Genomic DNA, 16,089 nt, shown 5'->3' with positions numbered 1-16,089 from the left:
ACGAAACACTACAAATAGTTATACGCAATTACTTCAATTTTGCCAAATTTATGTATAAATTTTAATGTGTCAATTCATGTTTCTGGTGGGGTAATAGTAGTCTGGTCTAAAATGATTTTCACAACAATTTTTATTCTAGTGCAAGTTAACTAGATTAAAATTAAAGTAATCAAATAAACAAATTACATAATTAATATCGATATAGTTATATAATTACTAAAAAATAACATATCAAATTGATAATCTTGACAATATAAATTTATCAATTTATTTATAATAATACCAATAAGAATTACATTGTAACTTTACACAGCTAAGCAAAATTACTTCACATCTCAAATGACGTACATGGCCTATACAAATAATTATAGGCAAAACAGATTTCCAAAATGAATACAAAGAAACCATTCTTCACAGCTCAACAGGGTTCACTGGATCGAATTCGAGGCTGTGATATATATCTCAAATTATCCAAGTCCATGTGAAAAGGGCAACAACCCCATGCTATCTACATGAAATTCGTATAAATCATGTCATTTCTTTGTTTTTGAGTTAAATGAAAATGTATTAGAGTGGTTTTGTTCAAAATTGCATGTAGAATGGGGCTGTTATGCCCATCTTTGCGTTTGAGATACGTGAACTTGGATAATTCCATACAGACAACAATATCGAAATCAATCCCTTAAACACATCTTATTAGTGTCAAAACTTAACATGATTACATATTTTCCTCAACTTTAGCCTCACGTTCTAACACAGAAATACAAAAGTTGATTTTCTAGCATTTAGATACAGAGAATAATTTTGGCAAGCTTATTCTTATTAAGTCCATGACGGGCAGTTTGGCTGTGCCGCCGGTTACTAAAGTAACATACTAAACTACCTTCACATAATTTCTTGTTCAGCGATAGTTCCCATGTGAAATACCTGCTGTACAATGCAGACAGAACCAAATAGATATTGAGTTGAAGAGTTTACTGGACGGACAATCTGGAAATTATTGGATGAGAGCTGATGTTCAACCTTTGAATCAGAGCTTTCTCACTTTTAAGATTTTATATTGTTCGTAAAATTTTCAAAGAAAAACTGAGCAGGCAATCACGACAATCTTGATTCAAGTACACAAAGTGTTACAAGAACGAATTAGTGCACCATGATTATACTGCTACCAGCTTCATTTGCTGATTTCGGCATACTGTGCTCATGGCAAAAATCAAGATAATCAATTATATCATATGGCTAAATTTCAATATGATTCATTGTTAATATAACTCAGGTATATGAAAATAAAAGATGCACCAGCAAGAGAAAATGTAATCATGATGTGATATATACGATATATATATATATACATATATTATAAAGTTAACGCAGAAATTATTATTGTATTACACAGTGATTTCTGTCATTTAAGATATGAGGTAAACTATGAACTATATCTACATAATAATCTTAAATATGGAATAAATATTATACATCCTCCACCTTGTTCACCCTTCAAACACCATAAACTGGCACATTAGAATTAGAATTCGATAAACATACAGCTACACCAATTTAGAAAGGAACGGCCTGTCGTATTTTAAACTGAAGTCCCCGCAGCCTCGAGAGTATTTTGAAGCTGTGATAAATCCATATTCACATACCAAGCATCATGGTATTCAAAGGGTTTAGTTCAAGTGGCTAAATAAAAAGATTACATTACCTTCACAAAGTCTGGCGAGCTGACACTCGCTATTCGTATGCCCACCTTGTTATGTATGTTAGTAAATATTGCACTCACCATAGCACTGATTTAATTATACATGAAGAGTACGAATACTATTCAAGTAAATCTTTACTTATAAGTTTATCGTTTTTACATATTTTTTTACGTTATTTTGCTTAGATTTTTCCATTTTTCTGCCTCTTTCTCTTTATACACTCTTTCTTCTTCTCCATACCATACCAGAGCATAAAATCAGCTGAGATATTATAGATCTCAATCTGTTACGATTGATCGTAGATTCCTTTCACTTTTTAGATTTACCTTCACTACATATTATTTTTACCATTACCCCCATCCATCTCAATTATTTTTGCCATTATCTTTGTTATCTACACAGGTATTGATAGTGTAGGATATCTGATGAAATCAGCGCACACATACTATCAGTGGACAAAAATAGTTTTAAAATATGATAATCAAAATTGTTTGCAATTAAATTAGAAATTATTTATTCCAATCATTTATTTACCCATCAGTACCTTTTAACTCACCATATCAAACAGGTCTTTGCAGACTGAATGAAATTTAATGCTTACTGCAATTATTCATGTCCATTGTTAGCAAAAGCTTTTTGTCTAGCTCTACTTGCAAATGCTGCTTCCCGTTTCAATAATAAATTTACATAGTACACAGGTATGGCTTTTACCACCCTTGATAACCTGTTGCATTAATTATTGGAACACAACAAAAGGTCAAGTGGAAGTTGCTGATGCAATGGTGCATCATCACAGTACTCGTAAGTTGTGATATATTCATTATGAGTAGATATTACAATAATATCCATGTGTATTGTAAGATAAATACCAGAATACACTCGCTGTTGAGTTATAAAAAGACTAACTATGTGAAATTAAGTCCTGATGGTCATCAATGCAAAATATAATCAGTCTCCATGGTTGCCACTAAAAATAGTCAAAAAAAATTCTCGAACTTTTCCCTGACTAAATTATAATTTTTTCATGAATAAAATTCAAACTAAGACTGCTAAGTCGAGGATCCATTAAATAAAGCTCGGATTCAATGGGTGTTCTAAAACACGTTTATAGTCTGTTCAACGGTTGTGGAAGTGAGTATGGAGAAAAATGTTGTTCTAAATAATAATCTATCATAAAATTCTCTGAATAATTAAAGAATTCTCCAACTTTTTCGTGACTTTCCAATTTTCCCTGACCAGTGGCTACCATGGACTCTTGTATACATTGCTGGTCATGAATAGTCAAAGTACTGGCGTTATTCTTAGATCAACAATTGTTTGCTGTGTTTACAAAAATTTTCTCATGGAAAATACTTGACCCAATTTGATTTTACGACGAGAGCTTTAATTTTTAGTATTAGTATGCTTGTCTAGTACTAACACATGCTTGTAAAATAGTTTCGTGAACAAATGACTTTGTTCATTATTTTATTTAAAATGTGAAATTAAGAACTGTATTGCGCAGCACAGTGAGGATTTAGTGTCACATAAATTGAAGAGCGAGCGATGTTGAGACAGTACATAAATGCTTTGGATATTTTCTCACGTTTTGATGGAAGATTTTTCATTGAAACTATTAACTCGGAGGGGACCTCAAAACAGACGGATCATCCAACGAAGCTTCATCGTTACACTCACTTTTGACCGAGTTGCTGTTGTTCACGATGCGTACTGAACTCACTATTATATCACTACTATTCTCGCACTGTTCAGAGTTTGCATTCAATATTCCAGGATGTTTCTTCATATGGGTAGTCAAGTTTCCGCTGTGATAAAACTGCTTGCCACAAACTTTGCATTGGAACGGTTTTATGCCTGAATGTATCCTTTCATGTATGGAAAGATTCCCACTGTGTCGGAATTCTTTTGCACAGTAGCTGCACTTGTATGGTTTAACTCCAGAATGAGTGCGTAAGTGCGTTGAGAGATTGCCGCTATGGCTAAACATTTTTCCGCATATTTGACATGCGTATGGTCTTTCGCCTGAGTGTGTTCTCATATGAATAGCCAGATTACCGCTGTGCGTAAAGCATTTTTCACACTGAGAGCATTTGTATGGCCTTTCGCCATTATGAGTCCTCATGTGAATGAACAAATTGCTCTTGTGGCCAAACTCCTTGAAACAAACTTCGCATTGGCATTTCAATTTTTTCAGACTCCCAGTCCCTCCTGATGCCTTGGGTGGCCGTCCAGGACCGTTATGTTTAACTGGCGAAGTGGAAGGAATTCCTAGCAGCGATTGATTTATGCTTGGCTGCTGTTGACTAATTTGAGAAAGCTGACTCTGTTGAGCTTGTTGAGTAATGTTTGATTGATTTTGTTGAGTCGTCTGAGTTTCATTACTGGCTTCTTGAGGATGCGGTGATACTTGGAACGGCATGCTGTGCTGTTGAAGGTAGCTAGATACTGCCAACTGAGGCATAGTTTGCTGTAAAATAAAATATAAACATTATAAATGAGTAGACGTTTACAGTATTTTCATAAATCTGAATTCTATTTAATAAATTGGAACAGTGTCAGAACTTCACTGATAATTTAAGAACTAATTGTATGTGTGTTTTTCAGTTGAGAATGAATGAAAATAAATGTAGCAAGTGTAGAGATGAATGAGAATAATGGATGCTACATTGTAACCATTAATTCTAGGTAGAAAATACTTATGAAGTCAAAAATCTTATCTTTACTTGCATGTAAAAGCAAGTCGCATGTACATATGTAAATACACATTTGAAATAAAATGTTATCTAAATGTTTTAAGGTGACCACTAAAGAATGAACAGGCCATGCTTACATGCAAAGTGATAAGATAAGTTTTAATAAGTTTGACAGCGTATCAAACGAATTTATAGAGATCTGAAATGCTTGAAAAATATTTACTAATATACAGAAATATGTGGCAGCGTGCGAGTTGCTCACCGTTGGCATTTTTAGGTATAATTATAATTTAATTTTATGATGTTTCACATATGTACAGATTTCATTCAGACATAGCCAAGTTAAAAGCCATTATTTAATTACAACCCAACCAATAATTTAAATCCAATTAACTATAGTGCATTTATTAACATAGTATAAATAACAAGCCTGACAATCATGTGTCGACTATTTAGAAAATACTTACACCCATCTGAGATAGATCTTGACGAGCCAATGAGTCACCCTTTGCGGGTAAATCTATGGGTATTGGATTCTGATGCAATTGAGCTTGTCCCCAGAATTGCAATTGCTGACGACACATGTAATCCACATCCTGATTGGTAAACACTGGATAATCAGAATTGCTTGGGATACCATTGTTACCACTCTGATTGGCGTCCTCTACTCCTGTATATTCCTGCTTTATTTGCACTGGGCTAAACATCTAATAGGGACGAATGTAGAAAAAAATCATATTCTTTAGATGGTCGACGGTACAAACACAGATCACATAGTATAAAATTTTTAAATCTATGTAATGAACCAATCAAGGAAAAAATGATACAACAAATTTGTTCATGCAAAATTAATGGATTAAATTCATTCATTTGAAATCGAAAATTAATATAAGTGTAAATTTAAATAAAAATCTTCAATATTACAAACTGCTGTGAAGACATAAAAGTAAAATAAAAAGGACAAAATATGAAGGAAAATCATTTCTGTTGTGAGTAGAGATTATTTTGGCAGTCGCTAAGATTTTTTCTCTAGAAGATGAAATTGACAAGATTCAGGAATATTATGTTGACTTTCTACAAGGTGGAAAAAAAGCTAGAAAATAAATAGAAATCTAGGTAAAAAGATATATTAAATTGGTACGATACTCACGTTGTATGACCTTTCTGAAATACTGTATTTGGCTCTGCCCTCGGGCTTAGGACATCGCAAAACGAAAAGCTGTCGAAATAAACTGTGTTAATTAGTCGTAAAAGCGATAACCTAAATATACTGATTTTTCAATACTAGCTATTGTTGATTTCATTGTTGACAATTGATTGGAAGGGTTATCTAAATCCACGAGTGGGTCAGATATCGCGAAAAAGATTGAGAAACCACGAGTCGAAAGAACTTTTTTACGCAAGCCTGAAAAAAATCTTATGAAATGCAACCAAAGATGGCGAACCTTAATTTTCGTAATTATGTCGAACAAGGTCAGAAGGCACTAAAGCATATTGTGCGTTTACCTTCGTTATGAAAAAATCTTTCTCATTGTTTTCTCGGTCGTTTTGAGACGTATCACTTTAGCTAAATTTGTTATTATTATACCATGATTATTATTTCTAAGCTTAAAACCACTCGGCAGACTGTACGCACCGGAAAACCGTCAACAATCATGAATGAATCGAGCTAAGAAAATTAATACTTCTGCGCATGGGTTGCGCAGGAAAATGGAAAATCTATTACACCTTCATGACTGCCAACGAAACAACTTAAAACCGAAAAATTTATGACGTGTCATGATGGTAAAAACTCATCGCTAAACTTATTTATATGAGCCGCAGCGTTTTGAATTCACTGTAACATAGCTTGTAGCACATGAATCAATTTTATGTGATATGAAAGTAGCACAGCAATTCAAACTCCGTTTTGACTAAGGTTGGCATTGTGGCATTTCTGCGAACGTAAGGAATGGGTGGGGAAAGCGATCTTGTCGCTACGGTGTCAGGCCAGATGGTGACGGCCAATGGTAACGATCACATAAAATTTGCAATGAAAATATTCGTAGATCGCTGATCTTGTCGCTCACTGTCTTGTAGGCATACGAGCGTAATGATTGGTTAGCTGAGTGTATTTCGTCAGAGGCACGATTGTCGCTGAAAGCTGATGGCTTGTAACTTTTGACGATTATTGTTAAAAATTTTCAATAATCGTACTGAATATGTCAACAACCTTTCAAGCCCAAATTTCCTGCTTAGGGAGCAAAACTAAATACTTGGCAGAGCTTAAGAAGCCGGTTATTCGCCCCTTGATACAACGTAAGTTGACAAAGGCAAACTGTTCCTATCATTATGGGGTTATGCATGAATTGACAGCTGACATTGCAGTGGAGTGGAGCTCTATCTTCCCTGTTTACGACCCTTGCTTTTGTCACTTAATGAGTACAGGGATACGTACCAAAGCAAGATCGTAGAGTATCAAATTTGAACAAGACATATCCGAACTTGCATTTTTAATTTTTAAATAGTGGTATATCTCCGTATTTGTAAAAATGGTTTATTTTTTTAGTTGCTGTCAAGTCGATTCAAAGAGATCACATCGAAGAAGGAGTGCTGGATAGAATATGTGAAAAATATAATGTTACCCAGGAAAATATCGACCAATGGTATAGTGCGGTTTTAAAAATTTTACACACACATCTGCGTTATCCATCGGGCTCTGTTAAACCTGCAGAATTCAAAGAATGTCTTCAAGATTTAAAGTAAATATATATATTAAATAAATTCCATTTTTTCTTATATACTGTATTCATGAATGGAATCTTTTATATGAAAAGAAAGAAACCAGTACTTCTCAGAATATCCCGATCTAGCCATAAAACTAGTTTTAAATTCTATTCAGCTCATTAAAAACAATGTCTATATCCTAGATTGTCGCCCGATTGCATAGAAGATTTATCTACTGTTGCTTATGGTCAAAGAAGAGTAGTTCTAGTTAATGAATTACTATACATCACCAAGTTTTATCCACATATAAAATCGTGTCGATGGAGAATAGACATTAACATTTCCTCGAGGTAAGTTGACACATTTTATTCCTTAATTATGCAACATTATTTGAAATTAAAAAACGACGAGTGGTCAATAATAACAGTTCACCATAAGTTGTAATATTATCTTATTTATAATTATTTATGTCCATAGCGTCTTATCGAGAATCATGGAACCAAGTATTATAATGGAATGGACATTAAGCTCAGGCGAGTGCAAAATGTTTGAATTATCCATGGCCAAATTTCATCAACTTAGACACGCAGTAGCCAGCCTACTGAGAGAGATTCAAATCTTTGAACGGCGCAATACATTCAAAAATTATTCCACCTCTAGTATAGAAATGAAATAAATAACATATAGCTCTAAATATAAGCCCAGGGAAACAAGAATTGTAATATACAATATTACAAGTGCCATTGCAAATGTGATACCCATTACAAAGGAGACATCATTTTATAAGATAACCAGGATATTTTACTTGTGCATACATTTGTAATAATAATAGCTGATACCACAGAGCGGTGAATATAATATTCTTTATATAAGTATAATAGAAGGAGAAAAGGATAAAATAATGGATTGTTTACTTGGATTCTTGATTTGGAAGAAAATAAAGTCACTTACTATAATTTATGTTAGAAAATGTTAAAGCTGTGTTATTTCAATGCTGCGTAAATCATTGGCTTTCATAAATGAGTGAAATACGTCAATTGCCTGATTCATGATTTTAGTTTTTGATCATTGATTTGATTAAAATTCATAGAGCTGCCACTCTTCCTGTGGTCCCCGTATTTGAGGGTAAAGGTAGTTCTTTTGAGAGTTTGTACTCTTGGTATACCTAAACTGACGAATTGATCCGTGGTAGATGGTGCGCTACTCTGAAAAGGAAGAGAAAGTAAATTTTAATATTTTATCGAAACCTCGTTTTTTACGAATGTCTCATTAAACAATAATATCAATTCAATGTTTTAACTTTCTTATTGAATAACATCTTACGTGTAGAATCTCTTACACACAATAATGTAAAGCAAGTCAGGCACATGAAGTATTCTGCATACTTTTTACACAAATAGTTATCACTTGTCATTTATATATTACTTACTCTGTAAAATGTATTCCAAAATGCAGTGAAAGCAGTTTTATCCAAGCTTGCTTGTTGGCGCAGCGTAGGTATAGAATATTTATCATCTCCACACCTTGCAATCAGTCCAACACTTACAGCACAGTTCAACTTTTCATTTAACTCTTTCTTCAGTGCATTTGGATCATTGTCTATAGGATAACAGCGTCGCAAATGGCTGGCAATCAGGGCAGAACTAATGTATGCTCTTCTTGTTTGCAACTCTTTAACAACAACACGAATCATCTGCGGAGTAATAGGAACTGTGGCTCTCCAAGCTGAGTATTAAAATGAAAATTATTATGTAATTTATTTGACCACTTATAGTTTATCAACCATTTGTCACACTTATGATCAAATCTAATTAGGCAAGATATGTTGCATACCTGATGCCATGTACCTCCTTTGGTAACTATTTTTCCGTTTCTTAGCAGTATTGCGTTGTGATCTTGCAGACTTTCGTTTATAGGCTGCGTTGCATTTTGAAAAGTTTACGGGTTCTAACAAATGACTCGTACGCTCAACATCTGAGTTAATGAATGAAAGATACAATAAAAAATAACGTAATGCGAATGTACAATAATTTTCCTCGATGTAACACCTGAACTTGGAAACTCGCAGAAGTTTCGAGTTTGTCGGCAAGATTTCTTGGCAGTTATCTGTTTTCCTTCAGCAGCATCCGAAACTCTCTGATTTTTTTTATATCTATCTTTGGACATACCTATAGAATTCTCAAGCACTTGTGTCATACAATCGCTTTGAAAAAGCTAAGGTTCTTTTATACACAGCAGAGTTTATGAGAAAATTGTTAAAAGAATTAATAGTTTAACAGTAAGAGATGACAGAACAATATCCGAAAGTCTAGTCTTCAGAGAGCAGCTTTTGTATGGTTGCCATGGAGATATGACAAACATCAGATGATAGTACAGCTTTAGAGTCCCTTTTTTAAGAACTCTAGTTCAGCTTCCAAGTCAATTCTCACACAAAATAGGCATTGCTTTGTACCCATGTTAGTACCTGATTGCTACTTACCTGTCTTCTAAAAGAACGATCTAATGACAAGGACCGCAAGTGCAATCACGTATTATAGCATTGAAACATAAGTAATTGCAACCTGCAAATTCATACAACATTTGTACTACCACTTATTAATATAATAATATTTCACATATATACGTGCCAAATATGTCCAAAAGTTATCCAAGCTAAGAACTAAGATGAAAACATCATAAATAAATCATCAACATATGTCAAGTATAAGATTTTTTTATGGCTGCACGGTATTTTGTATTTATTACAAATGAGTTTGTTTTCTGCATTACAAATTCAATACTAATCGCCAACGGTTGTGAAAGAAAAATCATACTGTCAGTAATATGTTATTCTGATAACAACAATGACATTATACCGATATCTTAATGTACAATAGGTATTTGATTTGCTGGTGATTTTTTAAAAATATTTATGTGAACATATATTTTTGCAGTTAATTTTTTTTGTAACATCAAAATCTTTTAGTCATGGTGAAAAATATATGTAAATTATTCAAGTAACTTGCATCAATTCGAAATTATTGTTTATAATTATATTAAAAATACTGCTTCATTTTAATTCCGTTCAACACAGATGCACACATATTCCTTAGTCGTATAATATTTTTTTCACTCGCGCTAAATACTTGCATTCAATCCGAAATGTTCAAATAAAAATGAAATGAAAATGACATTAAAATGACATGATGCTTCCGCATTATAATAATTATACTTCGAAATTTCGTAGGATGATCATTCGTAACGTATACCAGTAATGTACAAAATTGTTATCTTCATTTCTTGCGGCATAAAAATGAAACAGAATTTGCCACGTCGTAATGCATATTACATACACAGACGAACACCATTATAAAATCAGGAAAAGATTAATTTGCGAAAATGATGCAAGGTACTTGATCACAAGTTATACATGAAGAACAGAATTATGAAAGTTTTACATAGATGGAGAAGTACGATGTGTAGAGTTGCTGACAATGATACAATAATAATCGTAAGAATAAGAGTAAACGAAATATTTAATAACTTTCAATAATATATTAACTATAATATATAAATTTATATATATATACAAGGGTGAGGAGAGATGACTGTCCATATTGGAGACCTTATACATGAAAAAAGAGAGCAGTATTATTTCCCAGTAATTTAATAAGACTGTCGAAAAAATCTGTGGCGTAACATATTACACAGTGCAATTAGAAAATGTAAATTTGTATCTGACAAGATTGTATTTGGAAAAAATTTGACAGTTATATTAGTTTAAACTTCACTTCAGAACAGTGACGGTACTTGCAAACATCTATGAGTATTGATTGTCGCAATCCAATTTGTCAGCAATGAAATAAGCATCTGTTGTCTTTTCAGTTTGCATAATATTCAAGGCGCAGAAAGTTATCTCGCTTTACCCTGTGTATACGAAAATGTATACAAATACATATGTTTATAATAACTTTTTTCTTTTCTTTTCTTTTTGCTTTTCCTTTTTTTTTTTTTTTTTTTTTGTGTAAACATTTAAGGGGCAAAACATTGTGCACTCTCTTTATCAAATGTTATATAATAATAATATTAAGATATTTAACATCGAAACTCGGCAGAGACGATTCGACACGTAAAAGAAAATACATTTTTTCGCTATATACAAGAGTTGTGTGTTTCTCTGCCGACCCTCTTTGATATGGTGACACACTTGCACCATACAGAAACATGTTTCCTAAATTACGTTTGCTTTCTTCTTAAATATTTTTATGAACATACACTCTCTCACACTTTATTTAAATGTGAAGCTGCAGATATAGCTTCACATGTCATCATAAAATTTCAGTCAAACTCATGCTATTTTCGTTTAATGGAACGGTAGTGAAACCCTGCTTGGTAAATGAAGCTTTAAATAAATATTACAATTTTATAAGTATTTCGATAAAAGCTGATTGTTTGTCAAGTGTAAATATTCAGAATGATTAATGTTTCCTCAAACGCTATATCGAAAAGTTTAATAATATCGAAAACACGATATGTATGTCGAAATCGTCATGGGTATGTAAAATTGAAATGAAAAAAAATCATTCTGTTCCACATTAATATGCAACAATTACACTTATAATATAAAGCTAGATAACAAGCAAATTTTTTACCACGTGCAGGGTTTTTTTTTTTTTTTTTTACCTGATAGTAATTATAGATGGTATAAATCAGTATTTCAATATGATACAATACAAAATTTGACTGAATTTTTATGACTGAGATCTTTTACCCTTCTAAAGGGCAATGTTGAAATACTTTTATTCACATTGATTCCTTTAACGAATTCAAATAATTATTTTGTACTTTTGACAGTATTTTTTTTTTAAGATTATACTTGGTTGGCTGGCTGGCTGATGTATCACAGATGTAACAACGTGATGGTACTTACGTTTATCACTTTATTTATTAATTTCTAAGAAAGACTCTTATACTTATTACGTCAGATGTTGCTCAGTATTTTGTTAAAGCAATTCTTATTTATTCCTTTATTGTTTTTGTTACAAGTTCGATGCAAGAGTCAGCTAACCGGGAAAGGCAATATTCATTCTCACCAGCAATGGAGCAACAATGAATTTTGAAAGTAAGCAGTATATCGAAGTAACGACAATTCATGTAGCTAATTATATTTCGTTTTAGAACTGCCAATGACGCGGAAAATCAAGAAAATAATTAATCCTTTCCCCCACCCCCACAACAATCCATACCAACATTTTTGGACGACTTGAAACAAAGCTGTTATAATGTGATTTAATTTTTGCGATTTCAAATGATCGGTGTGAATCATAAAAAAAAAAAAAGAAATGGAATACAGTTTACTCAATACCAAAGTGAATAAATTATTCACATTGATTTTAAGCAAACAATCAGGTCTGGCTACTACATTTTGAAGATTTTTGGTATTAATTTAAGCTTGTATTGAGAAAAAAAAGGAGACAAATACGTCTGAAGAATAATTTATTCGAGAAATGGTTGGATAGTCTAAGTAAGAGATACCGCCATAACCGGGCGGCCGTAGAACATACTACGATTCAATAACAAATTAAATTAAATAAAAAATTTCACACATCAAAAAGAATGTTACATCACTTTTTCCTTTTTTTTTTTTTTTTTATTCGTGAAAACGCCCGAACTTATATGTAGAGCACAATAATTGTGATTAAGGCGAGACTTAAGTTATTTTCGACAATATCATCGAAAGCCACTGCCAGATTGCAGGCACGTAGAACATCCTACGATAAGTGATATTGGACTTAAAAGAAAAATGATAACTGTAGTATTAAAAATTCGTGATGGGACGTCTTGATGGATATATAAATGTATATATGATTTGCATTCGAATGCACAATAAATGTATTCGATACGAAACGATAATTTTGTTGGTAAGAAAGTCGTAGAGGGTTACATGTAACTAAAACCCGTTACCAGCACACAAAATTGCACTAGTTTATTTTCAACTTTTCGAATACACGCGTACTGTAATGTTTCTCAGAGAATATTTACCCAATGCCAGAGATTTACCCTGAGATGTATAAACTGAATGTAAAAGGTAAATCATTTATTTGAATGAGTTTATTAACGCTTTACCCGTGACTCTTATGCAGAATCTATGAGATTGAAGCTACTTTTGGAATTGGTTTATCATGTAAACCTTTAGATAAAATAAACTACAAAAATGTTTTAATATTAGGGCCTTTTACTTAATGAGATATTTTATATCTTCATTAATCAATTAGGATAATAAAAACCAAAACAATTAAAACACTAAATTAAAAACAGAGATTGAACATAGGGACTCTTGACTAGCACAAACTGGCTGTGTTCTGACGCTCATCCATCCACTTATCTACTCTGGTATTTTCTCACAATATATCGCAACTCTAGTTTTTTATGTTCAATATACATTGCCAACCAAACATCATAGAAATGCATCTACTATAATGAATAATTTTTGCCTTGTTTGTCACAACACATAATAAATAAATATAATTTTTATACTTTTCTTTAAATCGTCAAAACTTTACATGTAATCCGAATCTCGAGAGTAACCACAGAGCTTTGTAATAAGATTTAGAATGGCGCACCTGGCTAAATTTCACATTTCTCATTTCTCTCCACAGTACCGTCACGTGAGCAGCCCATTATAGACAACCTCGATACAGGCTAGACTGAAAAACGGATGACACCCTTCTGCCAATAACGGAACCACTTACAAGTGTCAATGAATTGGTATCACTGAATTGATGTCATAATTCCAGAATGAAAATCTGTACCCTACACTTTCTTCACATTTTCTCAACGCGCAACATTTTGTTTTTTATTCTATACTCATTTGTTGCAATTCTGGAACTAGAACAAAAACAATTTCAACTGACCAATTGGCTCTTCAAACTTATGCTATGTCAAGCCACCTTAATAAGTTTACCTCCTTATTACGCTATTTTATATTTTTTTAAATTAAAAATTTATCATTTTTTTTTTTAAGATTAATAACTTTTTCAAATTTTCTTTTATAGTTTTTTTTTTTTTCTAAATGTATATATACATACATATATATATATTTTAGCTTGGCTTTTGTTATTTTAGTGAATATAGGTATGTATATACGTATGTACGGTAGATATCATGTACTCAGATGTTCAGGAAAAAATCTTATTCAATATGCACTGCAGAATTAGTACGAAACTGTTTATAGAACAGTTCAAGTAGTGCAAGACCGTTCAAAACGGGTTGATTGCTATCACGTACCTCACAGGGATAATTTAACAGCGCCGTCATACACTCGCAATCCAAGCATGATGTGAAATCAACAAATAAGTAAAAAAAAAAAAACTTATCACTCTCTATCTTGATTGTTAATTTTTACTCTTCACAAGAGTATTCCTGAAATTTATTTCATAAAATTTTTCTTTGATGCAAAATGCAAACCCAAATTTGATGTATGATGCGACAGTAGGTAAGACATAATTGGGATTCGAAATGTTGTAGCTTTAAGTCCTTCAATTCGTACCCTCACTTGATTAACACTGAATCGGCCAATCAATAGGATGCAAAATTCCATCCGTGCTGTCCATATCCCAGTCAATGCCAATTTCCTCCTCACTGGACCAGCTGGATGATGAACTTATGCTGCCGCACCTTAAGGATGAAAACAAATATAATATTTAGCTTCGACAACAAACGTATTTACAAGAGATTGTTGATTTTGCACAGATTTAAAATAAATTGAAAAGCAACCGTTTGTCAACATTCCTGCTACATGGCTATTTCCTTCAAGACAGTGAATTCAAATTTTGTTGAAACTAATAACAAATTTGAGATGTTGATAAAGAAAGTAACAGATCAAACAATGAGTCTAAAATATACCATACAAAATATCAATTAACGAAAAAAAAACCACATTCGCAACCCTTCCTGGGTAAACCCACTTTACTTGTTAGGCATTTTAATGCAGATGCACCTATCACGAGCTGTAAGGATGAGCAAATCCCTATTTGCAGTTTGAACATGATGGAGGAAAGCTGGAAAGTAGTTTCAACTATTTAATGGTGGAATGAGTTGTGAAATAAACACAAGATTGGCAGAATGAATTCCTAATAAGCTGAATATGTCACTGTATAATTAATTACATTTTCGGTCGTAAGGAAAGTGCCAAATGCAGGCAAATCCTCAGTCGATAAACTAATGTCATTCAACTAATATCAATATCTTTGTTGATTATCTATTATATTGGTATCATCAATCACGTGATCTATCCAGAAGCGAAACAGGGTAATATTAAATTTCATTACTGATGATTCAAATTAATCAAGGAAAAAATTAATCAAATTCCAAATAAAACGAAGAAATCGATAAAATGTTCTAATCTCGGTGTGAAAGATGGTCAAGAAGGGATACCGGAGCGTGATACATGTACACATATGGTACAATCTTAGCCGTTGAGACAGATCAGCATACCTTTCCCAATTGCAGTGCCTGAACTTTTGATATTGTGAATACCTAATGTCCTATATTCACTATCCGCGTATTCGGTGTTTTCATTCAAGTGAAATTAATTCACAGAATGATTAACAATAACATGAAACATGGGGATGATTAGATGATATAGGATAACTACGACAAATGAAAATACGTTCGGGAAGATGGCCCGATCTACTATTTATAAATACCTTGGATGCACATTGAGAATGTGGCATCTTTATCGCCTCTTGTTGCCATGACGACGTGCAAATTTCCGACTTTTTCTAAAGGAAAATCAAAAAGAAAAATACCAATGGTAAGTAATATGTTCGGCTGAATAATGCTTGCTCCTAGCTACTAAAAGAACTACACCGTACAATATTTCCAGTAGATAACGTTCGATGGACGAATCTGTCAACCATGAACGCTGCTTCTACTTTACCCAGAAAGGTGGATTAGAAACATTCACATTAAATACTTCAAATAATATTGTCAGTCACTCTTCAGTT

General features: G+C 32.8%; 4 protein-coding genes across 10 annotated transcripts in view; 1 reads left to right on the top strand and 3 right to left on the bottom strand.

The window, feature by feature from the left end:
* Positions 1–240: 240 nt before the first annotated feature.
* Positions 241–6,920, bottom strand: LOC124215985 (zinc finger protein 572-like). Of its 4 annotated transcripts, none has more exons than XM_046619980.2 (4): positions 6,834–6,920; positions 5,547–5,615; positions 4,864–5,103; positions 241–4,170 (listed from the first exon to the last, which is right to left on the bottom strand). In XM_046619980.2, exons 1-4 carry the CDS (start codon positions 6,870–6,872, stop codon positions 3,319–3,321), a joined length of 1,200 nt encoding a protein of 399 aa, XP_046475936.1. In that variant the 5' UTR covers positions 6,873–6,920; the 3' UTR covers positions 241–3,318. The 4 variants fall into 4 exon arrangements, with proteins under 4 accessions (XP_046475936.1, XP_046475937.1, XP_046475939.1 ...); XM_046619981.1 differs by lacking the exon at positions 6,834–6,920 and adding an exon at positions 6,033–6,080; XM_046619983.2 differs by lacking the exon at positions 6,834–6,920 and adding an exon at positions 5,842–6,076.
* Positions 6,377–10,830, top strand: LOC124215987 (Like Sm protein 4). The gene is made up of 4 exons (XM_046619989.2): positions 6,377–6,694; positions 6,945–7,137; positions 7,306–7,452; positions 7,580–10,830. Exons 1-4 carry the CDS (start codon positions 6,598–6,600, stop codon positions 7,776–7,778), a joined length of 636 nt encoding a protein of 211 aa, XP_046475945.1. The 5' UTR covers positions 6,377–6,597; the 3' UTR covers positions 7,779–10,830.
* On the bottom strand, positions 7,624–12,565 carry LOC124215989 (uncharacterized). Its single transcript, XM_046619990.2, has 3 exons — positions 8,936–12,565; positions 8,532–8,827; positions 7,624–8,307 (listed from the first exon to the last, which is right to left on the bottom strand). The coding sequence occupies exons 1-3, from the start codon at positions 8,943–8,945 to the stop codon at positions 8,149–8,151; spliced, it is 465 nt and encodes a 154-aa protein (XP_046475946.1). The 5' UTR covers positions 8,946–12,565; the 3' UTR covers positions 7,624–8,148.
* A 144-nt stretch (positions 12,566–12,709) lies between these two features.
* Positions 12,710–16,089, bottom strand: part of CycG (cyclin G) — a 29,189-nt gene continuing 25,809 nt past the window's right edge. For 3 of the 4 annotated variants that reach the window (XM_046619985.2, XM_046619986.2, XM_046619987.2), the window contains exon 6: positions 12,710–14,758. In XM_046619985.2, the coding sequence (XP_046475941.1) occupies positions 14,641–14,758 (118 nt within the window). In that variant the 3' untranslated portion in view covers positions 12,710–14,640. Of the gene's footprint in view, positions 14,759–15,789; positions 15,865–16,089 lie in introns of all 4 variants that reach the window. The other variant, XM_046619988.2, reaches the window with a different exon arrangement.

This window comes from Neodiprion pinetum, chromosome 4, assembly GCF_021155775.2.
Source record: "Neodiprion pinetum isolate iyNeoPine1 chromosome 4, iyNeoPine1.2, whole genome shotgun sequence".
Taxonomy (NCBI): Eukaryota; Metazoa; Arthropoda; class Insecta; order Hymenoptera; family Diprionidae; genus Neodiprion; species Neodiprion pinetum.
The sequence above is the reverse complement of the archived record's forward strand: the minus strand, read 5'-3'. Positions and strand labels throughout refer to the sequence as shown.